The sequence below is a fragment of the Rhinolophus ferrumequinum genome, chromosome 6 (genome assembly GCF_004115265.2).
Source record: "Rhinolophus ferrumequinum isolate MPI-CBG mRhiFer1 chromosome 6, mRhiFer1_v1.p, whole genome shotgun sequence".
Taxonomy (NCBI): domain Eukaryota; kingdom Metazoa; phylum Chordata; class Mammalia; order Chiroptera; family Rhinolophidae; genus Rhinolophus; species Rhinolophus ferrumequinum.
In genome coordinates this window covers 74641664-74652473 of record NC_046289.1, presented here as the reverse complement: position 1 = coordinate 74652473, position 10810 = coordinate 74641664, and the positions used below count along the sequence as shown (strand labels likewise).

The following is a 10810-nucleotide window of genomic DNA, read 5'->3' as shown; positions in this document are numbered from 1 at the left end:
GATAAGAGAACAATGAAGCGCCTCTAACAGCAGGCATGAGACTGACCTTCCTCTCGGTCTCACCATCTCTCCTGGGCAGAGGCAAGAATTCCACGGGGGTGGGCAGTGGGGAGTACAGGGCCCTAATAAACAAATCTCTAGAGTGAGTACAACTGAAATCTTATTCGTGAACCACTTTCGATAGGCAACAACACCGCTCCAGGGAGCCCTCTGCTGGCCATTCTGGATTTTGCTTCCTTCTTTCTCCCACAGCCCTCTTTCCTCCCTAAAACCCATGTAGCTTCCTTCCTGCAAGCACACCTCTTTGGGGCTTAGTTCTCAGTAAGGACTGAGTCTAAACTCTAATATTAAAGGACAGTCTTCTCCCCAAAAAAACAGTTCTCTCTGGGCCTTAGAAAGTTCTTACCTTATCTAAGCCAAACACCATAACCAACCCCCCAACTATTTGGCAGAGAAAGGAGCAGGTCAATGAAAGGGGAATAACTCTAAGGACCCAGAGGCCAGGGGCCATATCTGGGCCCTCAGTTTCCGGTTTCCAGGGCCTCTCTCTCTCCACAGGGAGTAGGCTTCAACCACAGCCAGGACTGTCTGCAGCTTAGGAGGCTGAGATGCTCCTATAATGGCCCTCGCTTCCCTTAGGTCCCATTCCCCTGCCCTGTCCTGGGCCCAGGGCTGAGCTCATTTGTCTGCCTTCCTCCCTGGCTGAACTTCCCACACCAGCCCCTGTTTCCATCCAAGTGCCCTGGCCCACCAGCGCCTATCCTCCCTGCCCACACTGTTTTGTGCCAGACTCTCATTTCCCAAACGGAGTGCCCAGTTTCCCATGTGAATTCTCCTCTTTTGCTTCCTCAACAGACCTGAACTGCAAGCCCACCTGATACCTACTGGAGGAGCCAGAGCTCAAGCCCCACTTGTGCAAAGACAGCTCAGGCCCTCCTTCCAGCCCAGCACTCCCCTAGGGCACAGCCACCATGGTGAGTGGAATCACTCTGCAGTCTCAATCCCTTTTTGCCTGGCCTGGCCTCGGGACCTGCCTCCTCCTGCTGGCAACCTGGGTTATGGCAGTTCTGTGAGTCAGAAGGTTCCAGGCTGCAGGGCTGCAAAGTACCACTTTGCCATCCATCAACAGGTCAAGTTTGATCTCTCTGTGCCAGGCATATAACAGGTTCTGTCCCTACCACTGGGAAACTTACAGTGATGAGAAATTTTCTCTAAATTTTTCTGTTTCTTTCTTCCGTGAGGCAGATCAGTTTAGCACGCATAGATCTGTATTTGGAATCACAAGAACTCTTATCTTGAAAATAATTAAACTCTCAGTATTTTATCTGTATTGCACATTACAGTTTCACACCATGATCTTTTTGTTTCCAGAAAGGTTGTTGTAAGATACCTAAGAGAACTGGAGACCCACAGGTCCTGCGGTTTCCAATCTATGTTCAGTGGAAGTCCATGTCCAGATGTGAGGAAGGAGGCAGCCAGGGCAGCCTTATCTTTACTTACAAGGTCAGACAATTAAGTTCAAGAACTCACCCTGGAGAAAGTGCTACACACCTCATTGCTGAATATGAACTATGGTCACCTTTGAGTACTCCCCTTGGGAAGCTATTCACTGACGCCCAGCACCTAGTCCACCTTTCAAAGGAAATTGGAACTCTTTTTCTGCACTGGCATCAAAGTCGTCATCGTGTTACCCTTGATGTCCCTGAATGTCATCAAAATGTCTGCCTTTCAATATTTTCTTTCTACTTTGGGTAAAGAGAGAAGTCATTGGGAGCCAGATCAGGTGAGTAGGGAAGGTGTTCCAATACAGTTATTTGTTTACTGGCTAAAAACTCCCTCACAGACAGTGCCGTGTGCTCTTGTTCATTGTTGTGATGGAAGAGCCATGAATTGTTGGCAAAAATTCAGGTCATTTAACTGTTTTACGCAGCCTTTTCAGCACTTCCAAATAGTAAACTTGGTTAACTATTTGTCCAGTTGGTACAAATTCATAACGAATAATCCCTCTGATGTTATAAAAAAAATAAAGGTTGCAACAAGTTCGCAAACTTAATTATCAGACCTCGTATATTACATGTAGAAAGCATAAGCCTCAGGTCCACAAAACCCACAAAGCCACATTTCAAGTGCAAGGACACTTCATTGTGACCCAGATGACCTGATTTAGAGTCCTGTATCCTTCAAACAGCACCACCAGTTAGCTGGATGTGTCAGATACAACAAATTCACAAGAGCTGGACAAACTGAATCGGGTAGAACCCACATCCAAAGAGAAACAACTTCACTAAAAATAGATAACATGGTATGATAAGCAAAATCCAGCACATGTAAACATAAGGCTAAAAGCAAATAAAATTATTTTCACACAAGACTGAGCCTACGTCCATCTGCCAAGTCTTCTGTAGGGCTCACAGCCTTGGCAGAGGCACAGGTGAGAGAAGAGCTAAATGCATGTGCGGAGATAAGCAGGCGAACATTAGTACATGCACGAGCCAAGGTTACAGCAGTAAAACATGACGCTCTTAGGAGAAGCCATCACACAAAGAAAGAAAGACCCCAGATAGTAGCCATGAGGGGCTCCTTGGAGCCCCAGGGTGTAAGCCAGAGCCAGCCAGAAAAGTGGCCAAGGATATCTGCCACCGGGGGCAAGGTTGTGGCTTCAAAGGACAGCGCCTGATGGGTCAGTCTTATTCCCTTACACCTGACAGGAGCCCTTGACACAGTATGACATATATTAGGAGGAAAAACTATATTTATAATAACCATAGCATCATGAAGATGGTACATGTTTCCTTAAAGTGATTGCTAAGTATGTTTACATTTCTTTCTCCCCGTTTTGATCTAGCAATTTTTATTTCTAGGACCTTTATCCTATGTAGTCTGAAGTGTGTATGTGGAGGGGGGATTATTCCTAAAGATGTTCATCGCACCATTATTTAATAATAGATTCCAAAGTAGATTCACATTAATGTCCGAAATAGGGAAATGGTAATATATGCCACACCATATTATGTATTGTGCAAGCCATTCACATCTACATCACCTATCACTGCAGAAAACTAGGCTAAGGAAACAAAAGAATGAAAGAAAAACTAGGCTAAGAACATTAATAGACAAATTTTAAGAAAAAACTAATAAACATTTGGAGAAAAGTAAAAGCTCACTAACTAATCAATGCAAATTAAAATAGTAATAAATTTTTGCTTATCTGATTAGGAAGAGTTTGCAAAAATAATAATATTCAGATTCAGTATGGACATTGAGAAAATGGCATTTTCACACCTTGTACACAAACATCCTGAAAAAAAACGTAGTCTTTTACTAGCCATCAACCACATCAAGAAATTTGGACAAGATAATTTCTTAAATATTTGTTGCACAAGTCAAATCTTAGAAACCATACATATGTCTAACAAAAATTTGGGATTAGCTTTTACATTATTACATATGATCGAACTATGGAACCATTAAAGCTATGACACAGAATGCATTTTGCCACATGGAAGAAAGTTCAGCAGGCATAATTAAGTCAAAGGCAGGTTAGAGCTGAAACTAATAATACATAAACAAACAAACAAATAAATATAAAAAATACACAGCAGACAAAGTACTCATTTACACAGCAAAAAAGAAAAAAGAAAAGAAAAAGAAAAAGCAGGTCAGAAAGCAGTATACAGTTCTTGTCCCATTTAACAATGGGGATACGCTAAAAAATGGGTCGTTCAGGGATTTTGTCGTTTCGTGAACATCATAGAGTGCGTTCATACACACAGGTGGTATAGGCCACTAACAAAACAACACAAGACTAAATCAAGCACAAGAGAAATGATGCAATCAAGAGATGTAAATAAGCTGCTGTGGGCCTAACACAAATACGGTTTATAGCACCAAAAAAAAAGGTAGAAAAAGCACACTCTAAAATAATGATAAAAAACCTACTACAGTAAATACATGAACCAGTACCATAGCTGTTTATTATTATTATTATTATTATTATTATTATTATTATTATTGTCAACTATTATGTACTGTACATAATTGCATGTGCTATTCATTTATACAACTGGCAGTGTGGTGGGTTTGTTTACATCAGCAGCACCACAAACTCCTGAGTGATGCATTCCGCTATGACATTACGAAGGCTCTGATGTCACTGGACAATGAGAATGTTTTAGCTCCATTATAACCTTATGGGACCCCTTACGTATATGCAGGCTGTCTTTGACCAAATATGGCTATGGCATGCAGGACTGTATACAAGTATCAAATGTTTTCTTCCATTTTCCTTTTAGGCTATTTTTCTCTTCCAATATATCCTTTTCCCTTTTTTTCTACAACTTTTATGTATTATTTGGATAACTTAAAAGCCTGTTTATCAAATATGAATGAGATTCTGAGGTGATATGCACTAATAAATTTTAATAAAATGTTTATGTTGAATAATTTCAATTATAGGATTCATAACTAAATACAAAGGATACCAAAAAACATTAATACGAGGTCAGACAATTAAGTGCGCGAACTTGTTGCAACAATGTTGCTAACATTTTTTGATATCAGAGGGATTATTCATTATGAAGTTGTACCAACTGGTCAAACAGTTAACCAAGTTTGCTATGTGAAAGTGCTAAAAAGGCTGTGTGAAAAAGTTAGACAACGTGAACTTTTCACCAACAATTCATGGCTCTTGCATCACAACAATGCACCTGCTCATACAGCGCTGTCCATGGGGAGTTTTTAGCCAGTATACAAATAACTATTGGAATACCCTCTCTGGTCACCTGATCTGGCCCCTAATGATTTCTTTCTTTGCCCAAAGATAAAGGTAATATTGAAAGGGAGATATTTTGATGACATTCAGGATATCAAGGGTAATATGATGACAGCTCTGATGGCCAGTCCAGAAAAAGAGTTCCAAAATTGCTTTGAAGGGTGGACTAGGCACTGGCATCAGTGCATAGCTTCCCAAGGGGAGTACTTCGAAGGTGACCATAGTGATAATCAGCAATGAGGTACGTAGCACTTTTTCTAGGATGAGTTCACGATCTTAAAATTGTAAGAACTCGTACACATTTTAAGAAGGAAAAAATTATTAAAATTGTAATACTCAGGCTCATCTGCGTCAAACCCTGGAAGGAGAAGAACCTAGAAAGTCAGACACAAAGTACGTTATGGGCCAGATCTGGAAGGTGCCCAGCTCATATCCACTTAGGTCCCATTTGCTATGACAGTCACACAACACAAGCCATTTTGCACAATGGCTACCTCTGCTCTACCGTGAAGCTTAATAGTGTTAGATGTTTATAAGGATCACAAGACTTAAATATTTTCATTTCCATTAGAGAAAAAATTGGATCATATAAAGGTGAAAATAAGAGTTCCATAAAATAATTGTTCTGGTTGTTGCCCATTTTTAACAGAATTAGTTATGAACTTGTATACACTGTTTTACATACTTTTTCTGCTTATTATTAGATGATACAAACTGTTCTGTGCCACTAAGTAGTCTTCTAAAACATGATGCTTTTTAATAGCTGGAGAGCATTTCACCCCATGAATATATCATGATTTATGTTACCATTATTGAACATTTGGATTGTCTGAGCATTCTGGAAAAGGGTCTCAGAGAATATGTCCACCTCCACCTCTTTCTCGTGTTTACCAGGGGCCTCAGCGGATCACTTTCCGAAGTAAACTTTACTGCCAGGAACACTGAAGGCCTTGAACGTTTTGTCAAATCTTTCTCTGCCACACCCACGGTTTCCAGGTCCCTCTTTCCCCCTAACTACTCTGATGGGAAGGTTTTATGAGATCCCATTGAATTCCCCTTGTCACCTGCTCTTCCTTACAAGGAGGACAGCACAAGCCAGCTCTTGCCAAGAAAGTGCCTCCATGGGGCTGGCACAGCCTTCTCCAGCACTGACACTCCATGAAACAATGACCAGCTCTTCAGTAGAGATTTCCCAAGGAGCTTCCAAAACGTCCTTCTAAGAGTGATATTAAGGCAGCCCTCAGAGGCACATGGCCTCCGACAGAGCCCAGAGCAACTAGAGTGGTGACTGACTGGAGCAGCATCAAAGGGAGAAAGTGGGAAGTGCCCAGCATCAGCTGGCAAGTGCCTGAGCAGAAGATTTGCATTGTTGGTGGCATATGCGACTCAGGGAGGAGGTGGGAAAAGCACAACTTTAATGTCCCAACATCCCAGAGGACTAAAAACTGTAATTGACGGAAATGTAAGAAAACAGTCCAACGTAGACCTAACCAGCTATGGATATTGTGAAACATATCAGTCTTATTAGTACAAATATCACCATTTTTTATTAAAATAAAAACGATTAAAAACATGCAGGTCCCTATCTGCTCTCATATATAAGGTCGGACAATTAAGTTTGCAAACTCATCCTAGAAAAAGTGTTACATAACTCACTGCTGAATATCACTATGGTCACCTTCAAAATACTCCCCTTGGAAGCTATGCACCGACGCCAGCACCTAGTCCACCCTTCAAAGCAATTTTGGAACTCTTTTTCTGGAATGGCCACCACAGCTATCGTCATATTACCCTTGCCAAAAAGGGGAAGGCAGGTAGGCTTCAATCCTAAAGGGATAGGAAAGAAAAGAAGTAGGCAGCTGGCATCTTTCATGCCTTGTTGGGATATTATTGAATTGCAAGGGTTTAGGGCTCGGGGGTAATGCAGTGCCCAAAGCCCCTCTCCTTGTGTCCTGGTTCCCATTTCTGATGCCAGTACTGACTCAGCAGATTGGCAGATCCGGTGTTGGCTTGGATTACTCTATCTTCCCCCAGGTCACTGGCAGTTGGTGGGCAAACCTCCTCAGCAGCGTGGGTGATGAAACCTTTCACACCAGCAGGAGAATGGGACTGTGAACCCTCAAGCCCCACCCACCTTCCTTCCTCTCGGGGGGCTAAAAGTCTGGCACGAGGAAGCACCAACAGCCACTAGCTGGGCAGCCTTCCTGGGAAGATGCAGCTGCTCCTACTGCTGCTGGCCTTTCTCCTGCCCTCCAGGGCTGGGGCAGGTGAGTAGCCCAACCCCATCCCACATGCGCTAGAGTGTGACGGCTGAGGGACTCTCTAACTCTGTGTCATTGGGCACATTATTGAATCCACAGTTCCTCATCTACAAAACAGGAATAATAGCAAGCCTACCGCGTAGAGTTAAATTAGTTAGTGTCCATGAAATTGGGGATTGCACCTGGCCTGTACATAGTACAAGCTCTATAACTGTGCTCTGTGAATTCATTCTGCAGCTCATGTGTCAGAGCCTAAGAGACAAAGATACAGTTCCAGCAGCTCATGTCTAGATACTTAAAAACCGCTCCCATGCTGGCCATGAGCTGGACTCAGAGGGATCAGGGAAGCTCCCTGAGGAAGACAAAGTACCAGGGAACTTCAGGGAGAAACCACTCCAGAGGTTCCAGATCTGGACAGCAGAGATCTCTCCACAACGTGAGGTTAAGCTGGCCTTGCCTGCAGCAAGGGGTGTTCTCCTTTTGGGGAGGTGGGAGCGAGCTGAGGTCACAGTGGGGAGCCAGCAGTGTTTCCTTGAAAACCTTGGAGCCCTCTCCCACAATGTGGTACCCTGCAGACCCCAATTCTCAGGGCAAATACTCCTTCCCCGGCATCACCTCTCCAGCCTCCACATCTGCTAGCTTTTCTGGAGCCACCAACTGTGAGGTCAGCAAGCGCAGAGATAAGTGCTGAATTCTTCCTTCCAGGGGAGATCATCGGAGGCCGAGAGGCCAGGCCCCATTCCCACCCCTACATGGCATTTCTTCTGACCCAAACACCAAAAGGTCCGAGCGCGTGTGGGGGGTTCCTGGTGCGAGAAGACTTTGTGATGACAGCAGCTCACTGCTTGGGCAGGTGAGGAACTAAGGAGCTTCTGGGCTATCCATGAGGCAGGCCCGGAAAGTTAACGAGAGCATCTGTCTGAAAGCAGGTGTCCAGCAATAAAGGGTTGAAGAGACTGGGTAAGGCCTGGGGGGCAGAGAACAGGCCAGAGTAAATGAGGACTGAAGGAGGAGATGGAAGTCACGCGTTGGGGATCAAAATATGAATTCAAGCTAATTCTCAATGTATTCTATAGGAAGCAAAACTTAAGGTCACTGTGTCCCCCACCATCCCCAGCTCATCCCCAGGGCTTTGGAGAAGCATAGAGCAGAGAGAAGTCATTTCCCTCAGGTGCAGTCTTGCTGCCCCTGAATGTCCACCTGCACTGCAGAGCTGGTGGACCTCAGCTCCCGCAGCTCATACCTACCTCTAGGCCACCATTCCTTTGCAGCCCTATACATGTCATCCTGGGGGCTCACAACATCAGGAGACGGGAAAGGACCCAGCAGAGGATATCTGTGCTCAGAGCCATCGCCCATCCTGGTTATAATGACGATAACAACCTGAATGACATCATGTTACTGCAGGTACCATGTGCCTGACCCTCTGGTCTCCAGCTGAGCTGGCTCCCCTCTTGTTCTGTGACCATGGAGGAGGAAGGAGGGGCAGAGTCCCAGAGGGTGGTGGGGGACGTGCAGTGAGTGCTGCACAGACACTCCTTGACTACTTGCTCTCTTCGTGCCAGCTGAAAAATAGAGCCAGGCGGAATCGATTCGTGAGGCCAGTGGCTCTGCCTCGGAGACAGGCCATGCTGCGTGCTGGGAGCATGTGCACTGTGGCCGGCTGGGGCCAGGTCAGCCTAAACAGGGGAACAGACACACTCCGGGATGTACGGCTGCGCGTGCAGCGAGATCAGCAGTGCAGCGGTCGCTTCAGGTTCTACACTGGCCGAACGCAGATCTGTGTAGGGGACCAGAGGGAGAAGAAGTCTGCCTTCGTGGTAAGACCACGGAATCTGCCAATGGGCCCGAGACAGAGGAGCGTGGGCAGAACAGGGCAGTGGGAACAGACTGCATCCCCACGAGAATCCCAACAGCCTCAAACTGGGAGCCAGATCAGAGTATTGTGGGGGCTTTTGCCTACCAATTTGTTCCGGGGCAATGGTACACAGGACAAATGAGTATATATATATATATATATATATATATATATATATATATATATATATATATATATATAACATACATATATATATATATTTGTATTCAGAGTTTACCTTTGTCATGTTAAAGTATTAGGTTAGTACAAAAGTAATTGTGGCTTTTGCAATTATTTTTAACCTTTTAAACCGCAATTACTTTAGCACTAACCTAATACCTTTACTTCAGTTGAGCTAGAAACAGTAACCATAGCCAGGGTTCAAGCCAAACCAATTAAAGATCCAGAAGCTTGACTTCTGCAACCCCAACTACCTCCCATCTCACACACACCCAACAACTGAAGGAGCCCACCCACCCTGCCTCTCTGAGCTTCAGGCCTTAGGGCAGCAGCACTGGGGAGGCCTGGAGCAAGTGTCCTTCCTCTCATCACCCACAGGGAGACTCCGGAGGCCCTCTGGTGTGTAACAATGTGGCCCAGGGTATTGTCTCCTATGGAAGTGGCATCGGGACGCCTCCAGCAGTCTTCACCAGAATTACAAGTTTCCTTCCCTGGATAAATAGAACAATGAGGCGCTTCCAGCAGCAGGGGATCAAACTGAGACGTCCCTCCTGTGACTGACTCTTCTGTGGGATTGACGCCAGCTCCAGCGTGGTTCCCAGAGCCATAATAAATGTCCATGCTTAGAGTGTATGTAACCTATTTCTCATGTGTTCTTTAAACATCATTCATTACATAATGAATGTATCCAGGACTGAGTCTGAGCTACTACAGGGAAATGGGGTCTTTCCCCCAGACAAATGAACTTCCCCACACACCACCCTGGGGGATAGGATGAGCTACTTCCCTCCTCCAACACATCCATTCCCCATCTCCCCTTCTACCATGTCCTCAGGGTGTGATGGAAGGACAGGGTGTGATGTCTTCCAAGGGCAAGGCTCTCTGCTCTCCTACCATACCCTACCAGAGACTCCCCTACAGATATTGAAGTACACTTTAAAACGCTGTGCCACTGGTATGTGTAGGACAGGCAGACCAAAGGGATTAAATTGAAATTCCATACAAGGTTCAATTTAATATACGGCAAAAGTGGTGTCTCAAATCACTGGGAAACAATGAACTTTTCATACATGGTATTAAAATACCTAGATAGATTTGGGGGGGCCGGGGGAAGGTAAAATTGGATCCAGTCCTCACATTCTAATCCAAAATACGTAACTCTCAAATAGACCACAGATGTAAGTGCAAAAAATGAAACCATGCAAGTCCTAGAAGAAAGAAAAAGATCTCTTTGCTTTAAAAATAGCTAATAAACACCCATGTTCACAGCAGCACTATTCGCAGTGGCCAAGAGATGGAAGCAACCCAAGTCTCCATCAACAGCCAGAGTCCTTCCCGCAAACTCTCATGCCTCCCAATGCCCACTGTAGTATAGACCAGTGTCCTCATTTTCAATCTGACAATGGTCTGCTTCCTGTTTTGATACTCTAAAGTTACATAAACTCCACCCACAACATTGCCTAAATTAACAAGAGTCTTACTCCAAAGACTCGCCCATGACTGTCTACCAATATCACATTTAAAAAACAAAATTACTGAAGTCACAGAACTTAAAATCACACTTGAAACACCTTCCTAAGGCAACTGTACAGAATCAGCTGGGAGGTTCTACCTCCATCAAAATGTTATTTATTCCTTGCAATGTGGCTCTGACCATCTGAACTTTTGCAGTTTCCATACTCTAAATGGAATAATCACTGAACACATATCAAATCCAACTGGCTACATACAGAAATGCCT

At 44.4% G+C, this 10810-nt stretch overlaps 1 protein-coding gene across 1 annotated transcript; it reads left to right on the top strand.

The window, feature by feature from the left end:
- Window positions 1-6954: 6954 nt before the first annotated feature.
- LOC117024207 (cathepsin G-like) lies at window positions 6955-9708 on the top strand. The gene is made up of 5 exons (XM_033109647.1): window positions 6955-7038; window positions 7738-7885; window positions 8304-8439; window positions 8598-8852; window positions 9449-9708. The coding sequence occupies exons 1-5, from the start codon at window positions 6984-6986 to the stop codon at window positions 9629-9631; spliced, it is 777 nt and encodes a 258-aa protein (XP_032965538.1). The 5' UTR covers window positions 6955-6983; the 3' UTR covers window positions 9632-9708.
- Window positions 9709-10810: the final 1102 nt, after the last annotated feature.